General features: G+C 38.4%; 1 protein-coding gene across 4 annotated transcripts in view; it reads right to left on the bottom strand.

Moving 5' to 3' along the window:
- The window catches only part of MAN2B2 (mannosidase alpha class 2B member 2), a 31,577-nt gene that overhangs the window by 1,834 nt on the left and 2,418 nt on the right, over positions 1 to 27,325 (bottom strand). The window contains exons 2-17 of one of the 4 annotated variants that reach the window (XM_026121973.2): positions 25,823 to 25,969; positions 21,985 to 22,090; positions 19,465 to 19,637; positions 18,113 to 18,228; positions 17,134 to 17,311; positions 13,894 to 14,092; positions 10,310 to 10,500; positions 9,271 to 9,457; positions 8,197 to 8,336; positions 5,883 to 6,139; positions 3,678 to 3,869; positions 2,485 to 2,737; positions 2,273 to 2,383; positions 1,979 to 2,171; positions 1,181 to 1,333; positions 699 to 811 (exon numbers count right to left, since the gene is read on the bottom strand). In XM_026121973.2, coding sequence (XP_025977758.1) covers positions 699 to 811; positions 1,181 to 1,333; positions 1,979 to 2,171; positions 2,273 to 2,383; positions 2,485 to 2,737; positions 3,678 to 3,869; positions 5,883 to 6,139; positions 8,197 to 8,336; positions 9,271 to 9,457; positions 10,310 to 10,500; positions 13,894 to 14,092; positions 17,134 to 17,311; positions 18,113 to 18,228; positions 19,465 to 19,637; positions 21,985 to 22,090; positions 25,823 to 25,969 — 2,709 coding nt within the window. The remainder of the gene's footprint in view (positions 1 to 698; positions 812 to 1,180; positions 1,334 to 1,978; positions 2,172 to 2,272; positions 2,384 to 2,484; positions 2,738 to 3,677; positions 3,870 to 5,882; positions 6,140 to 8,196; positions 8,337 to 9,270; positions 9,458 to 10,309; positions 10,501 to 13,893; positions 14,093 to 17,133; positions 17,312 to 18,112; positions 18,229 to 19,464; positions 19,638 to 21,984; positions 22,091 to 25,822; positions 25,970 to 27,325) is intronic. The other 3 variants (XM_026121974.2, XM_064511458.1, XM_026121975.2) reach the window with 3 other exon arrangements.

Genomic DNA, 27,325 nt, shown 5'->3' with positions numbered 1-27,325 from the left:
TCACTTAAGAAGCTGAGCTGTTGAGAGCTTCCTCTGTCTAGAGCCTACTAGTCTCTGAGGTCTGAAAAACGAAACTCACTGCACTTTCTGCAAACAAAACAGAAACCCCCATCTCGTTCCCTATGTTTCCACCATCATGATCACACTTTCATATTCTAAATTTCTTATTTTAGAAACTACATCTGCCACATTTTATAAAATAACCTGATGCTGTGTGAAAGATCAAACAAGACACTGAAAATATACAGTACACGATGGAAGTGACCAAAGTTCCTTCAACTCACAGAAAAACTAAGGAGAAAAGTTTATTTCCTTTAATCCCATCCACATTTCATTAACTATAGGTATAACTTGCAAAAACTAAAGAAACAGCGAAACAGACTCTCACTCTCCGCACTGGTCAAGGCGCTGAAGGAAGTGTTATATAACCAATGGACCAATTGACCCCAATGGAAACAGTTTTACAGATATTTATGCAAATCTTCATACTGTGCCTATGGTAGCTACATCTGAAATAATGACTTCTTTGGAGCAAAGCTGAGGAAATATAAGATTTGCTTCCTTTTGAAGTCAAAGTTTTACTAGTATTTTCATATCTACCTTTTGTGGTGTCTGTAATAGAAGTTTCATTCCAGAACCAGTTTTCTCTGGAGCAAAGACACCCTAAGTGGTATTCTGTCTTGAAGGATTAGTTTTACCTTCAAATTCACTATTACAGGTTGAGACAGTACAGGATCTTCTCCCACTTCATACAGGTGCCTAATTCTTAGCAGGACACGACTGAAGTCTGCATCAGCTTGCTTTTGTTTACCTTTAGGAGAAAAATAAAACACAAACATTTTCTTGCTTAAAAAATAAAAACAAATTTTAAAACATGATTTTTTGAGCTTTACAGTCATTATTTGCTTTGAACTAAATTCCCATCTTTGAAGATTAGCAAGAGCACTAACAGCAAATATCCAGCTCCCATTGTTAACAGGACATGACACTAACTACAACATTAACTCAAGCAGGAGAAAATTTTACTATTTGAGTAGTCCAATCATGCAATACAATTAACTGTCCTCATAGAGGACTTTAACACTTTGAATAAATAAAAGTACTAGTCACAGGAGACAGAAAGAAAAGAAAGCCAGCTTTTTGAAGTGTAACATCCAGCTACGCTTCCAATAGTACCTACCCATGTGAACACTGTGAATCTGCTCTGTGTGATTGGAGCTGTATTTCCACCCTGGGATGCTCAGAGTCTGGAGATGAAGATTAGGCGGGACAGTTACAGGAGAACTGTGGACTGAATTCAGCTGAAGTTGCCTGGTTAGCTTTGGTTTATCTCCTTCATACAAAATGAAACAAAGCAAACATTTATCATGCACACAAGCCTGGCTAGGGTACTGTGGAGGGGTAAGAAGATTTCTGCTTTTTCTGCCAAGGCAGATCCAAAGCAGATGTTATGTTTTTTTCTCCTCTGAGGCCTTCTGAGACACAAAGCAGAAAAAGGCATGACTTTAACTGCCAGGGAAGTGTATTAGAGCTTCCCATAAAGCAGACTTCATTGCAACTTGAAGTTGCTATTCCACTACCAGTCTTCAGTTTTGGTTAATAAATCAAACAAATAGTTTTAATAACCTTGTTTTGAATTATTCTTGAATTAGGACTCAGCATCTAGGAAGTTAACATGCTACTACTTTGTACTAATTCCCTATGTGAATTTTTTGTTCTTGTTATATGCTTTAAAACTTGTTCTCCTCTGAAAGCAGAGATAACTGCATAACAAGAGGAACATTTCATACACTTGGACAACATCCATGTTGGAAATTAATGCAAACTAATCAGAGGGCTCTAAATCTGCATCCCAGCTCACTGTATACTAACTTCCCCAAACAGAGAAAGCTTAAAGTCTGCGTTTATAAACTTAACATAAGCAAAATAAACAGGCCGTTCAGATGCTAAAAATAGGAGAGGAGATAGAATGAGTTACCTGATAATGCTCCAAACATAACAACTGGTCTGTGTTCTAATGCAAGCCCACTTGTCCGATACAATGTATTGGTGACACTCTTGGTTCCTAAAATAAGCCAAAACACAGGACGAACCACCGAAGAGTCATTCAAAGTGAGATTGTAATTCAGGTCCCACTCAAGGTTGTTCCACAGTCTCCTGTGCAGCATCACCTGTATTAGGTAAGTGTCACAACAGTAATCAGCCATGATGCTTTGCTCACAGCAGCAGCAGTCATGAAAGTATTCTCTCTTGGAAAAAAAGCATTCGTTACCTCCACTTGGCCGTTTCCTTGACTCGAGACACCATGAGCTCTTTCTGCAAGTAGCACCAACCTTGTGCTATCATCTTCAATATAGGCAGTCTGGACCATAGGATAATAGTTCTGAAAACACAGTAAGTCGTGCAGTGCCAAAATTAACTTAGCTAAAAGTTAATGAGAATAAACATAACATAGTTGACTTTGGATTATGCCTTTGTGCCTACCCGAGCCACTGTGTTATTCACATATGCCTTGAATGGTCTTTTCTGAATCTGATATCCATTGCTGTCAGTGTAGAGTAGCTGTCTAGTGTTCAAATTTGTGCTTGTTCTTAGAATTGCCTCACGATTTAGTTCCAAAGGCCCAGCGCTGTATTCTTGCTCTACCCTACGGCAAAGCAACCTTCCATCATAGCCTTCTGGTACTGTATACATCCTGGTATACACTACGTATATGTACTCCTGAGCAGTAACATTACTATAAAAATGAGAGGAAAGATATGCACAGTTTAGCAATTGAAACACTTGATCTTTTATGTCAGGACTTGCACATTATTCATGGTGTCCGCATACATGTACACAACATTGTCTATTTCATGTAATTAGTGAAATTAATTTTCAAATGTACAGATATTCACCTGCAGTAAGTGATATTCCACAATTTTCTTATGGTGTTGCAAGCATAAAGAGGACCACTCGTTTGATTAGTGAGGCTATTTTTTGCAAAATTAACAACAAAGTTTAAAAATAATTATGGCTTCCTAAGCAACACGTTTACACTCTACAGAAGACATGCTGTTCCATCTATGTATTTTTCCAACCTGGAGAACATTAATTTTGATGCAAAAATTCTCCTGTGCTTTCAAAAGTTTCTTCTCAACTACCATCACTGCACAATACAATTTAACTTAAACCAAAAGGCTTCACTGAAGTAACTTTGTGGTGGGGAAGATGGTGGGGAAGCTATAAACTGAGCAACAGAGAAAAGTAGCTAGCTCAGCAAGCCTCTGAGTGTCCTCATATAGGATCCATTTCTCCTTTTGTCATCAATTAATTCACTTTTTATAAGAAAGCTATCTACAGGTCAAAAAATGAACCGCCATGTCTAAATTCCACCCATACGGAGATGTTAGCTGCAATTTTCATTGAACTGCATAAAAACAAGATCTTAACAGAAGCTACATTCTAAACCAAACCAAAAAAAGCAGCTTCAAACAATCTCCACCTCTCTCCCTCTATAACATGATCTGTTAAAAGAAATGCTTCCTCAGCATTACCTTTACCAGCTGCATGCTAGATCTTTTAAAACCTAAACAGTGCACGGCTCACTCTTTAGGAATAACTATAAAGAATTACTTTCACATATGTGTACAGAGAAGTGAACATACAAGTGAAGTGAACTTGTACCAGTGCTGTACCTGTAGAAATACTGGCGTATCTCTGTCACTAAGTTTCCAGAAACCACTTCCAATCCCACTGCTTTTGACACTGGAACAGCTGAAGCATTTGGGGCAAATAAGTAGTTATCTGAAATCGGTCCTTTCTTCATATCTCCATTCACATGGTACTCAAGGAACTCCTGTGTCAGCTGGACAGTCTGGTTAGTCTCCCTGTGAATTCACAAAGGGGAAAAACTTTATTATCTACAAACACATTTTGTACATAATAGTTGCAAAGCTGAACTGCAATGGGAATGAGGCTGGGAATGTAAGAAAAATCTGTTTCCTCAGACTGAATAACTGATTTTATTATTAGCCTCAGCAAATGAGGACAGCAGAGAATGAAAGTGCTTCCTGTTAAGACATTTGTCAGCATGTAAATAAATGGAATTTCCACGTCATTTTATATTTTCATAAAATAGAAATATCTTAAAATATAACCCACATTCACATTAGTACATTGTTTTGATGCAAAAGCAAGTTCCTCTCAGATCAAAGATCTGGATTTACTTTTATAAAGGGTTTTACAGAATCTGGCCCCCTGCACAAAAATGAGGCATGTAACATATTAATAATCAGGTTTGTTTAACCAATTTTACAGCTAGGTAAACCAGTATGATGCAGATTTCCACATTCAACTTTGGTAATAAGAATATGACGGCAACAGGGTAGCAAAATTCACACTCATTATCTACTCTGTCTCCTTTCATTCCAAAGCTTACTTACAGTTAAGCTATTCAGGATTCCACTTCACACTCTTTGGAGAGTCATCTGAAGGTAATTTGAGATGCTGTTGCCCTCAGCTATCTACTCTACTGTTCTATTGAAGATTATAGCTCCAATAGCCTTGCTGGCAAAACAGGAAAATGTGTTTCTTAGATACTCCAATTCAATATGGCATATGAGTTTAAACTGCCAACAGTTTTAGCTAGTGTTAATATACAGACCATAATGACTGAGAAGCAAAACACCCCCAAGTCTTATTCACTGTTCCTATTATGGGTATTTCCAGCAGAGGGGCAGGACCTAGGACTTTTACCTGTTGCAGCTAAACCTTATAAGGCTTCAGGGTCAAAGCTCCCTATATATATACGTGTACATATATATGAGGTATATATTTTTTAAAACCTTTGCCCCTGTTCTGACCTGCTAGTCTACTCTTTCCCACTATTCCAAAGCAAACTTGCTGAAACCCAACCATTCTGGTGTTACCTGAGGGTTTCTGAAGGAGAAGAGCACCCTATGTGCTCAGTTCCAATTCTTGTTGCCTACCAGAACAAAATGGATAAAAATGGGATTTAAATCTGGATTTTTGCTCTTCCTCATTATAGAGGAATATTCGAAGTGTAAAACTGGGATCTAGAATCAGTTCGGATCTGGAAACACTTAGAGAAAGTACTTACTCCTGCACTGCCAGTTCAGGGCCATCTATAGTTTTAAAGATAATTTCTAACTATACTGGACAAATTCTCTCTTCTGAGAAGCAGAATTACAAACACAAAAGTCAAAGAGGTCTGACAGTCACTAGATCAATGTGAAAGAGATCTTGGATCTGCCATCAGTATCCAGCTGAGATAATCTCAATTCTGAACCGGCAAAAAGCTGCACAGCTCTGCCGAAGCTGAAGGAACTGGGCCAATTCGTATCAGCCAAGGAAGACAATCTGCAAACCCCCAAACTTACCTCGACCTTGATTGTTCTATTTGCCTAATCAAAAGGAATGTTTGCTTTTTTTCCAAAAAGTCTTGTAGTTTCCTACCATGGAAATAGTGGACCCACAAAGCTCTACTGATTAGCAGGAGAAAGCTCTTGCTTTATCACTTAAGACTCACTGTGTAACTGTACTGCGTGTTCTTAGTTATTTTTAATACAAACACACATTCGTATCCCTTTTTAGTTCTGAAGTAGAATAAGTTCTGCTGAGGTTTGGATATACTAGCTAATATATAGGCTTATACTGGCTACGTGATTAAACAGAGCAACATTACAGCAATAGTATTGCATAATTTCTATGACAGTGTCCTTTCTGTAGACAGTATCAACACGTGAACTGGAGATGAAAAGAGTAACTGGAGAGAAAATTGTAACTCTCAGAATTAAGAAACATGATACAGTATTTGGACTTACTTTTACAAAGGGTTTTACAGAATCTGGTATGTTATTAAAAAAGGCAGGAAACCTCACCTCTCTGTAATGCTGTGCATTAGATTAGTGTTTTGGTCAAACATGACCTGGTAGCAGTTGTTAACCACTGGAAGCAACTGTTGACTTTGTTGGCGTGCATGGGTTATGTCTTTTCGCTTGTACTTAACTGATCTTCCAATAAATGCAGATTGCTTACCAAGCGAAGGCTTAATATTGTATTTTCTGTAGCTCAGACCGCTTATTGCAACTAGAATATACAGATTATAGGTAAAATGGGACTCTGCTGAGCTCTGAATCTGTAAGTTAACACACACAACAACACTTCATTACAGATAGAATTAACTGGTAAGGCAATTGTCTTCATGTGTTCCAAGCTCTAAATTACTAAAATTAGCTTCTTCAAAGAGGAATTTCTAAACAAACCGTTCTTCTGCTTCTTAATTATAATGTGGATTTGTACTACTTTTTCTGGGAGTTTAGTGACTTCAAATTAAAGTTAGCCATTCTAGTGAAGCATAGGGTCACTAAGTGTTAGCAAAGGTGAAGGCAGATCTTATTTTAATGAACTGAGTGGAAATAATCATAAACAAAACTAATCATTTAAATGATGGAAGAGAGACTGAAGCATTGGAGAAGCAACTAGTATGAGAAAAAACAGTGGCAAGAGGAAGAAGCACAAAGGCATGCCCTCACCTTAAGTAAAGGCAGAAGGAGAATAATGTGGAATATTTTAAGTAGTAAACAGAATACCATAGATATTTAGCATCAAAATACTGTAAAGAATACTTTTATCATTTTTCAATTACACGTACATTTCCCTTTGATGTTATATAACTTGGTAATACTTTGGGGAAAGAAAAAGGGACTAGATAAATACTGTACAGATTACACGGACAAAGAAGTTAGCTACCACTAACCAGAAATCATTTAAAGCGAGCTGTTTGTACCTTCACACTGTGGCACAGGTCTAATTACTCAAACTTAAGACCTCTCTACCTTAGTAATATCAACGGAGCCTACTCCTATTCTCTCCCTTCCTACACAACTCATGCATGTGGTATTGAAGAATGATGACCACTTGCCAACCCTCTGTCCCTCTCAACCATATACTCATGAGAAGTCAGAGCTAAAGATTTCTTTCTGTCAAGAGGAAGGAGCGTGTGATATGAATGCACTTCTGAACGGCACATCTGGGAAGAAAAGAAAAACAAAAACCAAACCACCTTCCCATTGCTGGTGAATGGATTTCATTTAGGCTGAAGTGACCATTCATATGCACATATGGGTAACTTATGGCAAAGGAGATGAGGACGGATCAACACTGGAACAGAGAACTTTGTCTTTTTAAATAATGACAGTTTGACCTCAGGGCATCCTAAATCCTGGAACAGATGTTTTAAATACATTTCAATCTTCCACTTTTATCTTACAAGGCTAAAATAATTCAGAAGACAAGACTTCTGGGAGGTAAGTGGCTGACAGGTACGTATGACTATGCACTAACTCAAGAGATGGACAGCTTTCGTGGGATCTTTTGCCATCCCATGCATATGCGCAAAAACATGGGATAGCTGTTGTGCATCACAGCTACGATGTCCCTTGATAGCAATATGCCACAGAGAGCATTAGTAATAGGAACTCTGTCTACCTGGCAGACATTCCCGAGCTATCTGGTATTTTGTGGACAGAGGGGAGCATATGGAAATGTGTCATACCTCTTCAGGCCTTTACATGCAGGAGGCCTTACTACAGGATTAACAGGCCAGTGAAGGCAAAACAGTGTGGCACATGCTCCTGATGAAGGCTAGCTGTAGTTTGTATTTGAGACCATCTTTTTCCCTCCCAGAGAACTGCTGGGCTCATCTTGAAGCTTGACTAGGACATAGAATAAGCTGGGCAGCTGACTGTCCCAGCTCCTTTAGGGCTTGTAACCAAGACCCATATTTCCTAAATCTTTTCTCCTCTCCTAGAACATGAAGGCAATCTGTCAACTGTACAAACAGGAATAGTCTATTGGAGAGCAGGGATAAATACAGAAAGCTTTACTGAAAGCTTTTTTATGGAAAGAAAAGTAATGCCAAGAAGTGCCAGGTGGCACACAACAGGCATACAAGAAAGGACAAACCCAACACAAGAAGAGCAGGGAGCCATTTAGGACACTTAAAGAATTTTCTAGTTTGAGAGAACAGGCATGTGAACACTCACTTAAAGGGGGACTAGGAAAATCCCAGTCTGAACTAATACTTCTTTCCACTATAATACTGTTTTACCATGCTTTGTCCGGATTAAGGATAAAGTCAGCAAGAATTGGCAAGTGAAAGGAGAGTAAGAGAAAGAAAGAAATAGGAAGTACCTGTGCGGGCACAGAATGTCCAAGCTCATCATATACGCTGACTGACGAGTGGCTGATAGAAACCACGACAAAGGTGGTGATGTTCCATGCCAGTGGATTATAGACAATCACATATTGGTCAACATCTGTAGTACCTTTATATATACACAGAGAAGCCGTCAGTCACGCCAACTATACATATTTTTAAAAAGTAATGTTAAAAAGTATAAGATATGTCTAGGTACAATCTTCTTACAAAATTTTAACGTAAAACCCTGCAGTAAAACATCATGATTGAAAAAAGGCATACATTTTAAGGTACTTAATACAAAAAATCCTCCTGCTTTATTTTTCTATTTACTCCATACAAAGAGACCCTCTATTCAGAAAGTGACACCCGAGTCAAATGTAAATGCATTAGGTGACAATAAGCAGCTTACCACAACTTACTGTCATGCAGTATTAACTTTCAGAGTTACACAGAAGATCAAATGAGAAGCCTAATCTAAAAACAGCCCTGAAAAAAAAAAAAAAACCCCAAACCAAACTCATCTGCTGTGCACCCCATGACATTATTCATATTTGAGAGTTTAAAAAGTTCCCAAAGATAAAAAGGAATGTACAGTCTTTAGAATATACTCCTCAAAAATTCTGCTACATTTTTCACATATGCTGACAGTACACCATAAGAAGAACTTTTCTTAACTATGACTGTGCTTCTTACTGCATAAGATTAAGCTGCCTAGTAGGGTTAGTTTAGTAATTACACCAATCACCACCTCCTCCACCACCACCTCCGTTACATAGCTGAGGTCAGAATCTGGGAGCAGAGTTTGACATCTGCACTGCAACAGAGCTCTACCTAACAGTTGTATGGTCCTAGTTTCAGATACTTGAGATCTGAGAACTCAGGAATTCATCTGAATTTGCTGCAAGCTTAGCAGATCTCGTAAAGCAAATAGTATTTTCCAGCTGTTGTTCACAGAAATTAGTCCGCAGAACTTCGGTGGTACATAAAATTTTGACTGCCTTGAAAGAAAACATGATAACCATCAAACTAGCCTGGAAAAATAGAAAAGCTGTTTTAAGAAGTACCTAGTTTTCCTGAGTCTTTATTGTAAACATAAGAGTAGACCTCTCCATTCTTCTCAGCATTGTTTATGTCAAAGATTATGGAACCCATCAGCTTCTTTACGTTGAACATTCCATACATCAAATTATCCATGTACATGTCCTTCACCTTGGGAGACTCTGTGCCAGTTATACCATCGTGGTGCTGGACCTTGCATTTAAAAGCAGTTTGAAAGGTCACAATGCAACTGGATGACAACTTCAGGTTTGCATTTGAATTAAAATAATCCCGTAATCCTCAGACATACATACAACTTTTAAAATAATAATGTATTGCAAGCATATTCACAGAGTTGCTTGAGTTGCTTTGCCTATTCCAAATTACTATACATAGGGCAAAACAGTCAAAGACAAGATGCACACAGGTTTTCTTCTATATATGCTTTCTCAGCATTTAAAAATTACTAAAATTATTTAGAGGGAAAAAATTACAAGTCACAAAAATCACAAATACTGACACAAACACAAGACAGCTTTTTCCTTTCCTACTGAGATCTGGCCATTCATTTAGCAGACATCTCAGATTTTTTTTTTTTTTTTTTAAACTACCAGTAAAAGCATTTAGGCCTGTAAACAGTTTTTTGGCATGAGACTGATCTCTTTGCTGATCTCTTAACTTTGAAGGAACAGATCTGTCTTTCTTCTTCTAATCTGCAGATGGAGATTATCAGTTGTTTTCAGCTGGTTCGATTTGGTTTTGTAACCATTCTGTAGATAATAAAACATTGAGAAAAGGACTTTCACATGCTTAAAGTTTGGAACTGTAAGCCCTTTCTCCAGCTGAAGAAAACATCTGCCAGCCACCATATCTTGGAGGCAAGGCTAAGGGGCTAAATCTTGTTTTTGGACAGTTGTTTGCTAAATCCCTTTATTTTTACTTATGACAGCAGAAAATTATTTCTAAGAAACAAAACCGAGATGGAGACATGCTAACTGAAATGCAAAAGGAGAACTTTACCTTTGGGCAACAAACATTTTATGAGAAAAAAATACCAGTCTTTACCTCTGAAACTGCCCATCTAAGGCTCTGAAGTTGCTTTAAGGCTTGACATTTGCAAACAGAACTTGCTGGGTGTCTCCGGACATACTGCGTGAAAAAGGACTCTCCAGCATAAAGCAGTGAACTTGCTCTCCTTGCAATTCCTTTCAATATGCTCCGAGAAGTATAAAACCCCGTCCATGCTTGAAATGGCTCTGTTAAGAGTCGAATAGTTCCAATGCATGTCAAAATACTATCTCAGACATCACCTATTTGTTATTTACTAGACTATTACTGTACAACTTCTTAAACAAATCAAAAGAAACCTGTGGGTTTATGTATCAATCAAATGGAATAGTTGCAAGCCCTAGAAAGAACCACAGTCACGCACATACACTCTGGAAACCTACAAGCCTTCCTATGGGCCTAATAACATGATTTTTGATATAAAGCTGTTACCTGCTGAATAAACCTGTGTTTCCAGAAATTGCTTCACTAACAACCTGCACAAGACAACTCTAGAGGTGCCACTGAAGCACACTGTATTACTCATCGATAAAGGAAGTGCATTATAAATCTTGGTTATTTCCTGTTACAAGCCCCCCATATTCTCCCCTTTTAGTCGGACAAATTTATTTTCCTCAAAATCGAGTAGAAACAGTGAAATAACAAATCGATTTTAAACTACTGCAGCAACTTCAAACTACATCAAAAGATGCCCTCAAGTGGTCAGTGGAAAATATTTCAACAGTTCATTTGTGCTAACGTTTTCTAGTAGCCCACATGGTAAACTAGGAAAACAGGTATTTGTTTTTAAAGCCACCATATCTGCACTTACTGGATGAGGTATTTTTGGATAAGCCATTGAAATATTTTTTTTACAAAAAGTAGCTCCAGAGTATTTTGTAAAGTGCATATATAAAACTGTAACAATCTGCCATCCCACCAGGATCAAAAGCAACAATTAGCAAGTGTGAACTTCTGGTCAAAAACCTCTAGGAAAAATTCCTGTTGGTCTGAAAAGTGGTAAAAATTCAAACAGAATGAATTTCATTTCAGGTTTTCAAGGTTACAAGCCGAAGTGTTACACACATACCAGTACAATACAATGAATGCAGAGTGGAGAAAGGAAATACGTGTCTGGGACTTAAAACTTGAGTTTCCAAGGCTTATGTCAGTAGTGACATTGAGCCCAATAAGTGACTCATAATAAAATGGCATAGGAAGAATAAGAGAGGATTAATCATCAAGAAGCAAAACAGTATGTGGGAGAAAGTGCACTCAAATCTATACCACAATTGCAAGGCACAGTAAGCCCTTTGGGGAAGAGATTGCATCTATGTGTGGGCACCCACCTAGAACACCAAGGGAGCTGCTATTATGCAAACTAGCAACAATCAACTACTGCCTGTTAAATGTGCCAAAAGACACAGGTGAAAGCCCAGATGTAAAAGGATATTAGCAGTTAGAACTGACAATGAATTTATCAGCAAATTGTTAGATATGACATGATCCCTAGGGGAAGGTGAGTGAGTCAGGGATCAGTCCATGCAATGATTCACAGGAAGCAATGGTTATTTTTATTCATTTAAAAAGTTAACAGACACACTGTAGAATACTGGATGTATAATCTAAATTTGGGTCCTAATAGTCTGAGGCATATATCCAGAGTGCCAGAAAAATAAGTGTGATGATGTAGCAGCAGTTATGAATAAATAGGAAAAAGGGTACTTTAATGACAATCTTATCAGTGCCATGAAACATATTAATGAGTTTAGAAACCAAGAAGTTAGCTGTTGCCTTCTCTCTACATACTTTGATACACAAGACTCTCAAAAAAGATTTTGGCAGTAGATTTAGTGGGGAAAGGGATTAAAGTGACGCTGGGTATGGCAATATCTTCTTTCATATCTTCCCACTACTTTTCAGACCTTTCCTGAAGACCTAACATAGTGCAGCGACTAACAAGCAACTGCAATGAATGTGTCACATCGTACTATGAAATTCAGAAATAAAGGGGGTAATTCTCTTTTTGAGGCTTGACTTATGCCCACAATTTTTCAGAAATTACAACTGTTTTTTTTAATGAAAAAAAGATTTTCTTCTAGAGCTACAGGGGACTTCAGGGGTTCATTTACATTAGTGTTTTAGTCTGCATCAGAAGCCTGCCTTTGAAGTGAATCTACAGGTCATGCTTACCTAGCACGCTTTACCTTCATATAACAGATTGAGTTTTGGAGCTCACCAACTGGATTCCTTTCATGCAATAATAAACCTGAAGATAAGCACCGAGCATTAATGGGCATTCAGTCTACATGACTGGATTACATCTCGTTTTTCTGGAAATATGTAGAGTGTGGACATTAAGTTCTCAGCACCAACTGTTTTACTCTGACCCAACTCCTATTCCACTGCATTAACAGAGATGTAACCTAAGAGCCTTCAGATTCCCTGGCTCATCATTGGTTACTTGACTCACTTCTCCCTCAGATATTGATACATTATTCTCATGTCACTTCTTTCCTATCTCTAATCTATGCACAATCCAGTTCCTCTAACAGATATTAACGGGACATTGCTCTACTCAGCCACATATCCCGTCTGTTTCTCGGTATCTTTCAATTTATCAGTTTCCCTAAATTTCCATGGATCCTGAAGCACTATGTGCTTACAACAGCTGATTTTTGGGAAAGAGAAGGAGGGGCATAGCAAGCGTACATGATACTGCTGAACAGCTAGACTACAGGTGCATGCCCACATGTGGGAGGCAGAGAAAAGAATGAATGCCAGGTTGTGTCTAAGCCTGAAAAGCATGAAACAAAGTCATTCAAAATTTATACTTGAAGCAGAATGAGTCTTAGGATATCTGCTTTAGAGCTTGCAGACAGGTCCCTTCCAATTTCATGAGAGACTTCTTGGATCAGTTGTGCTTTAAATTAGTGTACATGTGGTTCTGTTACTTACATATGACATCATATGTAAGCACCTCTGGTATCACTTTTTTTCTCCAATCCCTCTCTTCATTGCCACCTGTTAACCAGTTTGCAGTGTTTTACATACATTGCAGTATTTTTCCTTCAACCATCCACTGAAACATCTTACTAAATTTCAGTCTGGTGATTTAGGCCTACAGATTTATCTCATCACTCACTGTTTTCTCAGATCTTCATGAATTTTAACAGAACCTGATCAGTGCAGTACCCAGGTCATTAAGAAATCTGCATCATATCACATGCTCACAGATATACTTTCTGCTTAGTTTCCTTTGGGCACTGTTGTTATTTAAAGGCAGCAAACCGAAACCCTCAGGTTAGATTTCTTGCCAAGTTTTGCTATTCCTATACTCTTTTTTTCAGGCTCTCTTCCTTCATCTCTTACTTCCAACTACCCCTAAGAAATATTCTAACCACTGCCCTACCATCTTTATTACACCACTAAGTTGAGATCAATTTGTCTTACCTGATGGGACCTGATAGCAAAAATAAATGTTATCATAATGAGAAGAGAAGATATTTTTGTTTTATTTCTGATTTTCTAGATTTCCCTTCATTAAAACTTTAAACATATACATCTGAGGCAGACATCAAGCACTTGTGAACTTGGATTACCTGTGGAATATGGAAGAAAGTCTTCAGAGTCCCGAATTTCCCATGTAAGACTTCTATTATAAACTGCTTGGAAGTAATCACCAACAGTGGCATACTGGACAGTCACTCCAAACTGATCAGAATGCTCATTAATATAATCCAGCAATAGGTCCATGTTGGAGTACTGAACAGATGCATTAAAGAACTGTTTGTCACAGCCCTGAAATTCAGAAAACAAAACTTTGTGTCATTTAACTTAAAAGGATCTGTTTAGCAGTATCATAATGTGGTATTTCTTTTGATCTTGACTGCCCATCTAAAAGTTATTTGCTACAAAAACATCAAGAATTGGTCAGGTTAGTTGTACAGATCAACTGATAAATAAACGACATCACAGATAGGAAGAAGCATGTTGACACACCATATTGTACAAGAACATAAGACTTCTTGGCACCATTTGGAAAATACATGTATACATGTCTAGAAAAAAGAACTTTGCTTCTTTTCTCATTGCATTCCTTGCACTCAGTGGAAAATAAGGCAGTCCCGTAAGCATTCTTACAAGCAGAAAATAAGCTTTAGAAAGTGCCGAGGAGATGTGAAATAGAACAATCTGGACAGAGAACCATATAGTATGAGTGTCACAACGTGTTGTTGATACCCCATCATGGAAGCAGAATACAGCCCTACTGATGATCTTCCTAATATTTAAGAGAGGTGATACACAAGGTGTTAAGGCCTGATTTTTTTTTTGAATATGCTTGTACAACCTCAGCCTTCTATTGAAGGCATCTACCTACAGACTGTCTGCATGTACAAACATATTTAAAAAACCCACATAACTAACCATGTATTTGTTCAACTCCTGTAGCTGAACAGAAAAATGAGACAGTTACTCAGCCATTGCCCCACGTGTATTCTTAAAAGTATCAGTCCTACCGTACACGCATCTGAAGCGCAGTAACATGTGCTAAGAAACCTTCTCCACACAAAAGGGCTTATTAGAAGAGTTAGCCTTTGAACAGTGACATCAGCTTAATGCATCCTCATCTTTGTGTCTCCGTGCTAGACAGTACACTCCTTGATATAGAAAACATTGCACTAGCATACAGTCAGCACTGGGCTGTGGAGGGCAGGTAAAATCCTGATCTCATCTTCAAAATAAAGATGCTCTTAGTAATTTGTCTTCAAAAATTAGCAGAGGTTTGAAGAGGCCAAAAGGCTCTATTTTCTTTGCTACCCCACCATTCATTCCAACCTTAACCTGACAAGCCTTCTTTCAATTGAACTCAAACAGGCAAACACTCTCTCCCTCTTCTTCCCCAGTCTTAGTGCCACTCTCATCCCCTCCCCATCTATTAGGTGTTTCAAGTAAGGTCCCTGTCACCTCCTTTACAAACCTTTGGCCACCTGCCTGCCTCTCAGACCTAACAGGGTAAGTTGCTGATCAGAAGAACAGAAATTCTACTTCCAAAACAGAAAGGCTCTTCTGAGATATCCAGATATCTTCTGCATGCATACAGCAAAAACTGAGAAATGACTTCACATGGAAACGAGCTACTAAGTCCTAACAAACCAAATACTGAAGAAAAGCGTGGCATTCAGTGGGAACAGGACTTGCTAATGCAGATTCTAATTATATTTGTACGGAACAAGTAACGTTTACCAGCCTCATGCTACTTCGCATTTATACAGTACTACTTTCAACTGATAATCCACAAAGGCTTTCTTACAAAAAAGCAGCCAGTTTGCACTGCAGGAAGGGATGTGCCGGTAGACTACTCACACTGGCACTGAACACAGTAGCTAAAATTCTGGACAGGGAACACTATGCCTACCGCAAAACTAATACAAATACACAGGCCAAACAACATCTCAAGGATCAGTTCCAGCCCTTAGGACAATTCCATACATCATGCTACCTCTCCTGCTACGGCCTCTAAAAGGGCAGTTTTGAACTTTTACTCTGGCCCCGAGCCCAATGCATCCTCCTGCACAAATAAGCACTCTGTATCATTAATCAACACTGCTTTGTCCACAAAACCTGCCACAAAACTGCCAAGGTCAGACCTCATGTCTAGACTAGCAAGTGGGAAGGTGTGTATTTCCTAAATTTTTAATTGGGAAAAAAAAAATATCCAAGGGCTCCAAACTGCATGAAAACTATTAAGCTTAGCTGTAGCAATCTCTCCACATTTATGTAGCAGTATGAATGAGCGATGAACTTCAATGAGCTTTAAACAAAGCAAAAATCACAAGCAACACATATAAAGCAGAAAATCAGATTGAAATTTTCTTACTTGACTGCAAGACTGCAGGATTGGATCTAGACATTTGGAATTTATTCATACCATTCAAAACTCCCTTCTCCAGCATAGCTTTCACTGTCGCACTACTAGAGCGTCATATCCCACTTCCTCCCTCTCCCTTTATAAAAAAGGGGTCAATATAAGCAACAGAGGTACAAACACAGGAGAGAAACAGATCGGTGACTCAGAAAACTGCATCTGCCAGAAAACATTTGTTCTCTTTGCAAAACAGATATTCTGGTGAAACAGCCACCTTAAGAATACACATTATCCTTTTTTATTGTAATTATGGGCTCTACAGAATCCATCAAAATTCAAAACCAGACTATACTCTCAGTTTACACAAAGCTATTCTTTTCTAACGACTTTTGAAAATATCCAGACCATATCAGTCCTACAGGTACATGTAGGATAGTATTAACAGTGCATATTGCTGAAAAAGTGTTTGGATGGCCAAGTTGGGAGATTGTTATATTTCTAAATAGAACACAACTAATGTACAAGAAAATGATTACACATCATTTAGGACAGACCCAGTCTACTTTATGTTCAATACATCTTTCTGTAACACTATCATTTTTGTTTACTTAGGGTTATGTTGTACTAAGCAGTTACATAAAAAGAACATAAAAATAGGCAAAACAAGGTGAGGAGAATGGAAGCATTATTGCAGTATGCAGTTTGGCAAGGGGTTATTTTTACAATTTGTCACATTTCCGTCCAGATTAGTTAAGGTGGAAGACTTGGTAGACAGTTGGTACAAGGGAGCTATTTTTAAAAAATAAATACTAATGAGACATTTGGGGCCCACGTATTAGAAAAACACTTTACCATCAGGTGGTTTGTACCAGCACTTGAGCACCACATACTGTGGCAAAGTGCCATTTATTAGCGTTGTCCATACTGTATGTGTACTTGCCACTTCTAAATCAAATGCTGATGATGCTCTTACCCACGGCCACAAGACATCACTTGTTCGGAACCAGGCTGCTCTCTCCTTAATGTTTGTCACCATGGTTTGTGCATACAGATGAACATTGGTATCTGTAACAGGGAGACTCATGTTTGGATAAACACCATCTTTCGGTGGATCTGGGAAAACTGCAATTCCATTCCAATAAAATCCTGACCTAAGTGGAAAGAGAAAGCAATAGGCTATAAACAGGATTTATTTAACTGGAAGGGAAAAAAACCCCAACACATCAAAAGATGCTGGGATAAAAAAAATATAGACACAAAGGGGATAAGAGGCAAAAAATTCCAGTTTGCATTCACTCCCACTATTTAGTTTTTACTGCTCCTCTGGCGGTGAGGGGTAGGTTTTCTGTTTTTCTTTTGCACTGTGCAGCTTTCCAAGTCCCTGCTGCTCATTAGCATAGAACAAAGAAATTACAGGACAAAATGACAAACTTTGTAACAATGAGGATCTACCCCCAAGTGCACTTTATTTACGAACAGTGTTTTATCTTACTGTCTGGCTGATCCAGTAAAGTTGCAGATTTAAGTCTTCTGCTCAGAAGTGCTCAAGTTTTTTCCACAAAGTGAAGGGAAATTTTTACAGCTAGTATATACAATCTCAGCCCAATAAGGCTGGAAATCTCTCACAGAAAACCAACTAGCAATAGTCAAGTCCATGGTGAACTTTCTGGAGTTAAAAGTATTTTTTTAAAGCCTGTCAACAGTAAAACATCACTTTTGACAATTCAACTGTCAAGTACTGAGCACACTTCATGTCTCATGGTGGGTAGCTGAGGATGTTCAATAACCCTGACTCAGTTCTACAGAGGCCAAACAGCCCCTTCACTTAAAGGAGTCTATGAGGGAAAGGAGAATGCTGCTGAAAGAAAAAGGTCAAAGAAAATACTTTAACTCCAACAACACAAAAATCTCGGAGGTGATAACATTTCTGCAGGTTTGGGAAATCTTCAGACCTGTTTGAAAAAGGTATCTGTGATGGAGTGCAGTAGCTGTACTGATCCATAACATGGGTGAAGATCTCCTGACTTTCAGATAAGGAAGGAGAGCCCTGCCATACAAACTGAAGTTTCTGGAAAACAAAAAAGATAAGAAATCATCATCGCTGATGACAAGCACAGAACTACCATCATTATCACCTTAAAACTTCATTTTGCCCTTCTCTCCATCAGCCATTTGCACTACTTTGGGTACTTTTGTTTAAGAACTAGCCAATGATACCTCAAACAAGGTCACATGTTTATTTTCTCCTTTTCTGTTGTCCAAATTCATGGAGAAGGAGAGGAGGAGGCAGCACACTGCTAGCAAGCTGCTGTGATCCAGATGTGAACCTAGCTTTCCACAGGCTTTACCCCTGACTTGTTTCAGTAGAAGCTGAACACCTATTAGCTACAAAAGATTCAGATGTAGTCTAGACTGCACTGTAGTCCGTGGGAATCAATGTTTAATAAATTCAAATAAAATTTTTACAGCTTTGGAAGCCTCCAGACTTTCAGATGGCTGAAAAAAAAGTTAAGATGGGAAAATATTCTCAAAGGCTCTTAAGAGGTTTTAGCAGAAATGAAGTGTCATAATTCACCCCAAACATGAGGTGGTAGGTCCTTGCTTCACTGAAATCAACATATTTCTTCTTCAGAAAGACTTAAGTTTCACCCAAGCTTCACAAAAACTTGCCTAACACCCAGCTCACACTAATGAAATCTTCTTAATTGCACATCATTTAGTTGATGACAGACCAGAGTCCAGTATTGTTTAAGAAAAATATTTACTGCATCTGGGACTTTTTGCACAAGAGAAGGCAGAACTGCAAACGAAAACTGAATTCAGCAAGAAACTGATTAGCTGCAACCCTGACTGATCTAGTATTATCATTTTCACAGACACAAATAAATGTTCCAAGAGTGACAACCACTACCCCCAAATACATGCTGCACTTCAAAGCAGTCTATATAAAAAAAAAAAGATATAAATTTTTTTCAGGAGAAGCCTGAAACACCTTATTCTATGACTGCCCAATACCAACACTGCTATTTCAATGCCCTCTTATGCTTCACTCAACTGGCCAATTTTATTATGCCTTTTTCAAGGCAGACTATATTTTGTCCTTGACCACAGGTCAGAGAAGACGATGATACTGACAGTGGTACACAGACATTTCCCCATTACCACATGCAATCAGCATGTTACTTTTAAAGAAGAAAACCCTGCATTTTCTTGCACATATCAGAGATACACTCTTCTTAATGTCATGGTTTAGAGTACTGTAAGGAGAGGTTGGCATGGGTTCCTCTCCTTGAGATATTTTTACCTTGTTTTTCTGCATGTCAGCCTTCAGATCATAGTCAATTCGAGAGATAAGATGAGCATTAAAACCAGCCAGAGAAAAAAGAGTTGGCGTTGTAGCTGAAGCTCCAAAAGGATCTACATGCCAAGAAAACTGAGGCCTGATCCCAAAGGTTTCATATAAAAACCCATGGCCTTCTGCAAAGCAAAATTTGTTTACATTAGGAACACTTTTACAAGTTCATTTCAGAAGTTTAACAGGCATTGCAGATAAGCACTTGAAGGATAGCTCCTTTGTTGCTGTTTTCCCAAGCATTGGAGGCTTCAGAAATGTAGCAATTCACAGCTGAAAGTTCACACTGGCAATATTTATTTTGCTATGCCAAGTACAACTTACTAACATCAGAAAAGCTGAATAACAAACAGGAATTATGATTAGAGACAGGCCTGGGAAACAGTACTCAGAGCCAGATTAGGTTCAGGCTAATATTAGTCAGGTTAAAGTCTGAATCAAGACAACAACCAGGGTCTGAGTTTGTGTTTGATGATACCTCACCACTGATTCTCAGGAAATTTCAGTCTCGTTTCAATTACAAAGGGACAGGGGAAGCCATTCAGTAAACAAAATAAATATTCTTATGATAATCACAGAAAAAGAAAAAAGGCAAAGGTTAATAGCAATCCTATTTATAAGATGCTGTTAATTTTGTATTTTTAAATAAATAAAAAAACCAAGGAGCAGACAATAGGATAAATTCACGCAAATCACTTAAATAGACATCAAAAAAACAGCGAAGCAGTTAGTTTAAAGAACTCCAGCATATCACATCAGGATCCTCACCACCAAAAAAGGATCTTAGCGTCATAGCTTTGCAATTGTGCTTAGAACTGTTTGAAAATACAATCCTATCTTTTCCATTTTGAACTGTGTTTATTCCAAAAATTTTAAGATCATGTTTGATTTAACTGAGGTCGCCTTTTCTTTTCCCTTCATCTTTCCCATGGTTAATGACTTTTTTCATGAAAACATTCACAAACAATGGGTTCATTCTTCTGACTGAAACACATTTTAGGCACAGTTTGATAGGCTATCTCAAAACACAGTTGGCTGGACAGAGAGAAGACGACATGAAATGCAGACCCCAAATGTCTGCATTGGCTTTTCACAATGAACTCAGCACACAATGCAAGGCTACATCCTTTGTTCACATCTACTTGAATCAGTGGAAACTGTGCAGAGTATTTTTAGGAAACATAACTGGGAATCATAAAACCCAAGATATATTAGTATTTTTTGTTTCTGCTAAATTAATTAAACTCGAATCTTCTTCTAAATAGAATTTATACTTTTATACACACAATGAAATATTAAATTAGAGATAATGATTTATGCAGCTAACTCCAGTGAAAGAAAAAGTTACAGTAACCTTTAACAGAAGAGTTCTTTACTCAATACAAGTGTTTTCTTTTGAAGAAATACTGGGCTGTGTGTACTAAGCCCATAAAACCAGCTTTACACCCAGGAATTGGATGAAAAAAACATCATCCCTTCTCCTTTTGGCCACAGTACTATGTGGTGACTCACTGAGAGTCCAAAGCAGCTGCTATCCTTGTGTTCCTGATCAACACTGACAAGCAAGGAACGTGGCCAGTGTTGCTGTGCAGTCAGATCCAGCACATGATAAAGCTGTTTTCTGACCTTTTTTATTCTCCCATGTAGAAAGCTGTCCAGAATGTAGCCCTGAAATGTGCAGGGCTAATATCAGCCATGACAGTCAGCTGGTGCTAATAGAGCCCCTCTCACCTCAAAAAACCATGCTGCATCCTCGTGGCATAGTCTAAGCATCTATAGCACACTAATGGCACATTTGGACTGGTTCTTTTCATTAACCAAATGGAGATAATCCTAAATACTAAAAGGCCCTTTAAATCTTCAGATGGAGAGGCATAACAGATCCAAATGACTGAAAGCAGAAGCTAGAAAATTAAAATGGAAAACAGTGCATCTCTTAGAAATATGTGCCTATAACAGAGGATGTTGATAGTTGTTAATAATTACAAATGGGGGTTTCTTCATCAAGCAAGTCTTCCAGCTAAGTTCGAATGACCTTAGTAAAATTTCATGACCCATGTTTTGCAGAAGACTTAGTCTAAGCACAACAATTCCCCACTCCCTGAATTGTTACCAGGTATTTTCTTCCAGAGTGTTTCACATCCTCAATATCACCTTAACTATCTTTCCAGGAGCTTAAGATCTCAAACACATGAAAACTAAAAAGGCCTCTGCTATAAAGGAGTTTATAATTCATATCAATAAAACTACAAGTTAGCTTTCGGTAACCCTTTTGTTTACTGCAGAACTGTTTGTTATTTTTTAAGCAAAGATTTTTATATAGATAATCCACCACCAAGAAAAATTTGAGACACTTACCAGTTCTTAAAGTGCGAAAAAGTAACAGCAAATTTGGGGTGGAGAAATGAAAAATAAACAAGACCCTCAAGGTCATATCAGTGAAAACTAAAAGCTAAATGCAAATATGCATACCCGTCAACTGTAAAATCTGATCATCAATTAGTGTCACAGCTTCATCATGCATCACTTGCCCTCCAATGACAAATTCCAATCGTCCCTCTTGAAGCAACTGATGTACCTATGATATTGAAGTTAAGACACAGAAGATAAATGCCATTTTAGTCTTAATCACACAGGCTACAAAGTCATCTGAGATCACAGCATATTGCTGGTCATATTACTGACACAACACTTGTCAAAAATGCATCCAGGACAAAAGTGGGGTAAAAGGCTGTCTGTACTGAGTGCTATCAAATGGTGAAGCAGAAAAAAGCATACTAATATGCGGCATGGTGCATCGATCTACCCAGCTTACACTGAAACCAGCCAGCAGGCACAAAGGATACACACTCATTGCCACATAGCCGCTGACCTTCTGGTGTTTCCCAGTAGGGCTGTCTTTATGTCCTTATACCTGCTAAACACCTGACTGTTGTCCCCATACATAGCACTGGCAGCCACTTCAGACCCTGCCTCAAGACAGGCAGAACTAGAGAATTAAAAAAGCAGATGCTATTGCTTCTTCCAAAGTCTTCCCCCTGCTGCCTCTGCCTTTGCTTAGGAAGGGCATTAGGCGGCTGGATCAGAGAGGAGTATGCAGCCCCACGCAAGCAGCACTGGCCAGGCTCCCAGGATTTCCTTTAGGCCACTGCCTCAGTACCAGATCAGAGACTGAGCTCTGCAGGACCTGGTAGGGAGGCAGGGAAAGCCACTGTACCACGGCTAGGAACACTGCTTCAGTTCAACTCCGTAGGCATCTATCTTGCCTGTTGCTAATGGACATAAAAGTACAATCAAAGTTATTTGAAATAACTCAAAACTACAAATAGTAGTTAAAAAAAAAAACACCACACAAGGAAGTTAGGGGGATGGCAAAGATAATACTAAAAAAGAAAGGCTGCTAGCACTTTTGTTTTCTGTAGAAAGGCTTCTCCTTCCATGTGGGTCTATATTTCCCAAACAAATCACAGGTTACTCATCTTATGAAAGATAGAGTGCTTTATTAAGGAACGGTTATCCCACATGTAGCAAGTTTGCCTACCTGATTAAACTCATTCCTAACCTTCATTTCTGTTCTTTTCCCTACTTTAAAAGCTGTCAATATAGAAACACCTCTTCTAGATTTTTTCTTTTAATTTCTTTTAATTTCAGCCACTAGAAGCAATTCAGATGCAATTTTTAGCACATATGCTAGAGGGAGGGGTGTGTGTGGTAGGGAAGACAATAGTCTGTGCCCCTTTCTAGAAGTCTTAGGGAGTCTTCTCTATTTTTAAAAAAGTTGCTTCACTACCTGGAACTTCAAAGGTATCTCAAACTTCCATCAAGGAAAGTCTGTATAAATGTGTGTGTTATTCTCTGTGATTTTTTTTTAATCCATCATGTAGAATGACAATTCCAGAGCTATTATGTTTATTTCCCCAGGAACCTTCACTGAATGCCCCTGTGTCTGCTCAGATACGATGCCAGATTGTCAATTTTGATTACAATCATTCCTCTCCTTCACAATGCTGTGAAAATGCTTCAGGGCTAAGCATTCATAAATTAGTTCCAGCCGACTGTGGTGACTGATTAGCATGCTGGGAGACCAGATAACTGATGTCTGGTGTCAGCACAGAACTGGTCCTGACCTACATGAAAAGCATCTGTGGCTATTTTCCCATTTGGAAGGATACCTGCTCCAGACTTCGGACCACGGAAACTTTTAAATTGAAAGTTTTGTTGGACTACTGAGAGGTTAAAAATACAAGAAAAAAATTCAAGTAATTTAAATAATTTCCAACCCTAGAAAAAGCCAACTGCACCTGTAAAGACAAGTCCTTTCACTGACTAGAACCAGACAGTAATACAGCTTACCTTTGGACTTCAGGACACCTATTACTATCCCCACATCAACCTATTGCTCCAAATCAGACAGAAGTGACTACACACCTTCTCCCCCTTAATTACAACACCCCAACATCAAGCCAGGGTAAGCTGACAGGAATATTTCACACAAGGACATATTGTGGAAACAACATGCACTGAGAAGTAGGAGGCTCACATCTGTAGTACGGCTGCCATGCACTTCTCTACTACATATGCTCTTGTCTGAAGCGTAAAATCAGCTTCAGTTATCAGGCCATATCTTTTAGTAGTTTTTAATACTACCACTCTAATCCAAAGCAGATATTCCAGAAGAAACCAGAATTAAATCCTGTATTTCAAGTAAAATACTAATCTAAGAAAAAAAAGGCAAAATTAAAACCAAAGAGTTGTATTATAGAAAATCACTAATGTTGGAGTTCAAGTCGAAAAAAGCAGGACAGTAATCAGTGACCTAATTTCAAGGCACAATACTTTGCAAACTGCTAATGTTAAAAACAAATGTTACATATCAACAAGCACTATAGTTCCTACATGTTATTTGACATTCAATGTTTCTGGCATAGGTTTAAAAGGATTTTGGTTTTAACCATGTTAGTTTTCAGATAATCAACCATAAAGCTGACTAAAAATGCATAAAAGCCATAATTATCAGTAATTAGGCTAGGAAATTAAAGGCACAATCATATCTACTTGTTTTGCACTACTGAGGTCAAAGTGATAAACACGTATTCTTCTGGATTCTTTTTACAGAGTGAATAAATATTAGGAACATAAGCCTTTTCTTCATAGTCTGAGTTAGAGGGACACTACAGACTTGATATATGATCAACTTCCATCAGAAAGTTAGAATACTTTCCTGTCCCGCACACAGTAGTTTCCATGTCTTTTTTCTTTTTAATTCCCCCACCCTAGACTTGCATATAGTTTTCTAATTAAAAAGAACCAAGAAAATCTTCTTGCAAGAGGCAAAGGGCCCACACAGACAGTAAGGTCAAACACACACAAATCGTAAGCTCGTATTTAAATATTAAACTTTTTACAATTTATTGAAAGACTGGGTTACAAAAACAGACAAGAGGTGTCATTTCTACACAACCACCTCCCCTAGTACTTCAAACAAACCACAACGTCATGTACTGCAAGAAATCTCCTGCTGTTGCCTGGACCTTTGTAACAAAGATGGGACCTTCAAATCAGGACCTATGGGAAGCTGCATCTACTCACCCTCTGGTTTTGGGGTCCAAAGCTTAAGCATCATGTATTGTGATGCAACATATTGCCAGCTTCTAGGCTACTGGCTCAGTCTTTAATTTCAGCATGTTTCATGTCAGAGGAAAGGAGAAATGACAAACAAATTTTATAACGCCTTTACCAGAAAAAAAACACCTGAAAACTTTTAAGACTGAAAGGGATCACAGTCCATAAATAAACAAACCCAAGAAATAGCTATTCTTCTTGAATCTTGCATTGTCTTTTTACTGTGTTACCCTTGTTTACAAATTGGAAGTTTTGAGCAATACTCAACTGAAAAGAAAAAAGTTCCTTTTTCTGAGCAGTGCTAGGCAGCAGTTCATAAGCTTCAGAAGTTTAGCAGATAAGGTAACGGCTCAGATTCTTTCAGAACCACCTAGATCTTACACCAGTGTGCCCCAAAATAAGAAAGGCACTGATGAAAGGAGGACTGCAAAGCGAAAAGAATCTTCTGTTCAAAGGTTACTACCTCCTACCACTCTAATCTACAGCTGGGAGTTTTAACCTCTTGCAACTGCTTTTAGAGTTAAGGTCCTTTCATAAAAAGTACCAGATAGCCTACAGAGCCTATTCAGAGATGGCCTACACAAGACCTTGGTAAAAAGCAAATGTTAAAACTACTTTGCCTGTTCTTGCCCCTTGAAAAGTGCATGGCTTTTTTGTTAACAGAAAGTTTGGCTCTAGTACAACTTACCTGCTGTTTGTGCTTATCCGTGGCTACTGCATTCCACCAGAGTCGAAAGAACTCCTGCTCCACAGCAATAAATTTGCGCTGCTTTCCTTTTATTAACTCTTCCACAACAGACGTGTAGACATTCGCGGCATAAGCATGCATACTTTCCTGCAAAAAAAGTTTAAAACAAACTCTGTATTTTGCATATATTAAATGGGCTGTTTCAACAAGTCATAAGGACTTGAGAAGAAAGATCCAAAATGCGAGTTTGTCACAAACTTCCTTTGTATACGTGGAAAGACAGAGCTCTGTAAGCCTACAGCTACAGCCTGTGAGCCCATCTGCTCCAAAGTATATCCTCTGCGGGGAGACCTCACCACAGCATGCTGCAGCTTCCTCCAAGACCAGCAGACATCAAATACAGGCTTTTTTTCCTCGACCTATTGGGAACAATTGACCCTGTCGCTCACTGTTTAACTTAAATCATCAACACCATTAACAAGACTTTGCACCAACATGGATGAAAAGCACATGCATGCTTTGTCTTCCATTTCTGCTCTTCTGCTGGGCTGATGTTTTGAATTACTATAATTGTTTTTGCATAGTATGACTCTGTGCTGTGGGTGTGTGCTGCTGGTATAATGCAGTGATACATAAACTGTAAATTATACTATTATAGCCATAGAAGTTCCAGTCATGAAAAATAACTCTATTCTACTTGATGTTTTAGGATAGAGTAAAACAACACTAGCAAACAGCTCTTAGAATGAATCTGACTTTTGACGTAGGCTCATCCACTGCAAGAACCATGCATTTATTCTATCTCTATACAGTTTCTAAAACACTGATTCCACACTGAGGCCTATGGATTTTACTGGAATGCAAGCATGACAGCTGTACTTATCAAATAACCTATCATATGGTTATAATGTATCATATGGTATCAAATGAAAAACATGTTAATTTTAAAGCTGTGTACATAACTGTATTTCATATACACTTTTCCATGCTAAAGCAACTTTTGCTTGGCCAGATCCAGTCTTCCACCCTTCCCTTAAAAGTGATATACCACAACCACAGGCAACAACACAGATCCTAGGATTTCCTGCAATGTTTGTGCTTTCTTGTAACGAAGGTTCTGCATATATCTACAGTGCAGTTATCCGAACATTAACTATATCACTTTTCTACTTAAAGGAGAACACAAACTGATCCCCAAAAGATTACTACGGGGAAAAACCAACAACAGCTGCAACAACGAAGACCTCTGTGCGCACAGTCCTGGGATACGCTGTACAACTGTACTGTTGTCATTTTCTGACCAAAAGCCATGCAGTAAAATAAAACAGTCAAGTTAGCTACTGGTACTTGCTCAATGCACACCACCATAATACAGACACACACATACTCCTGCAAGTGATTAAGACACAGAACCTTCATCCACCTTAAAAACTGTTATGCAGTGATATATGAAGAACAAATCTATAGCTTTAATTCTGGCAAATTTCCTGTAAAAAAGGAAAT

The sequence above is a fragment of the Dromaius novaehollandiae genome, chromosome 4 (genome assembly GCF_036370855.1).
Source record: "Dromaius novaehollandiae isolate bDroNov1 chromosome 4, bDroNov1.hap1, whole genome shotgun sequence".
In the NCBI taxonomy this organism is placed as follows: domain Eukaryota; kingdom Metazoa; phylum Chordata; class Aves; order Casuariiformes; family Dromaiidae; genus Dromaius; species Dromaius novaehollandiae.
Note: the sequence above shows the minus strand (reverse complement) of the source record. Positions and strands in the feature narration are given on the sequence as shown.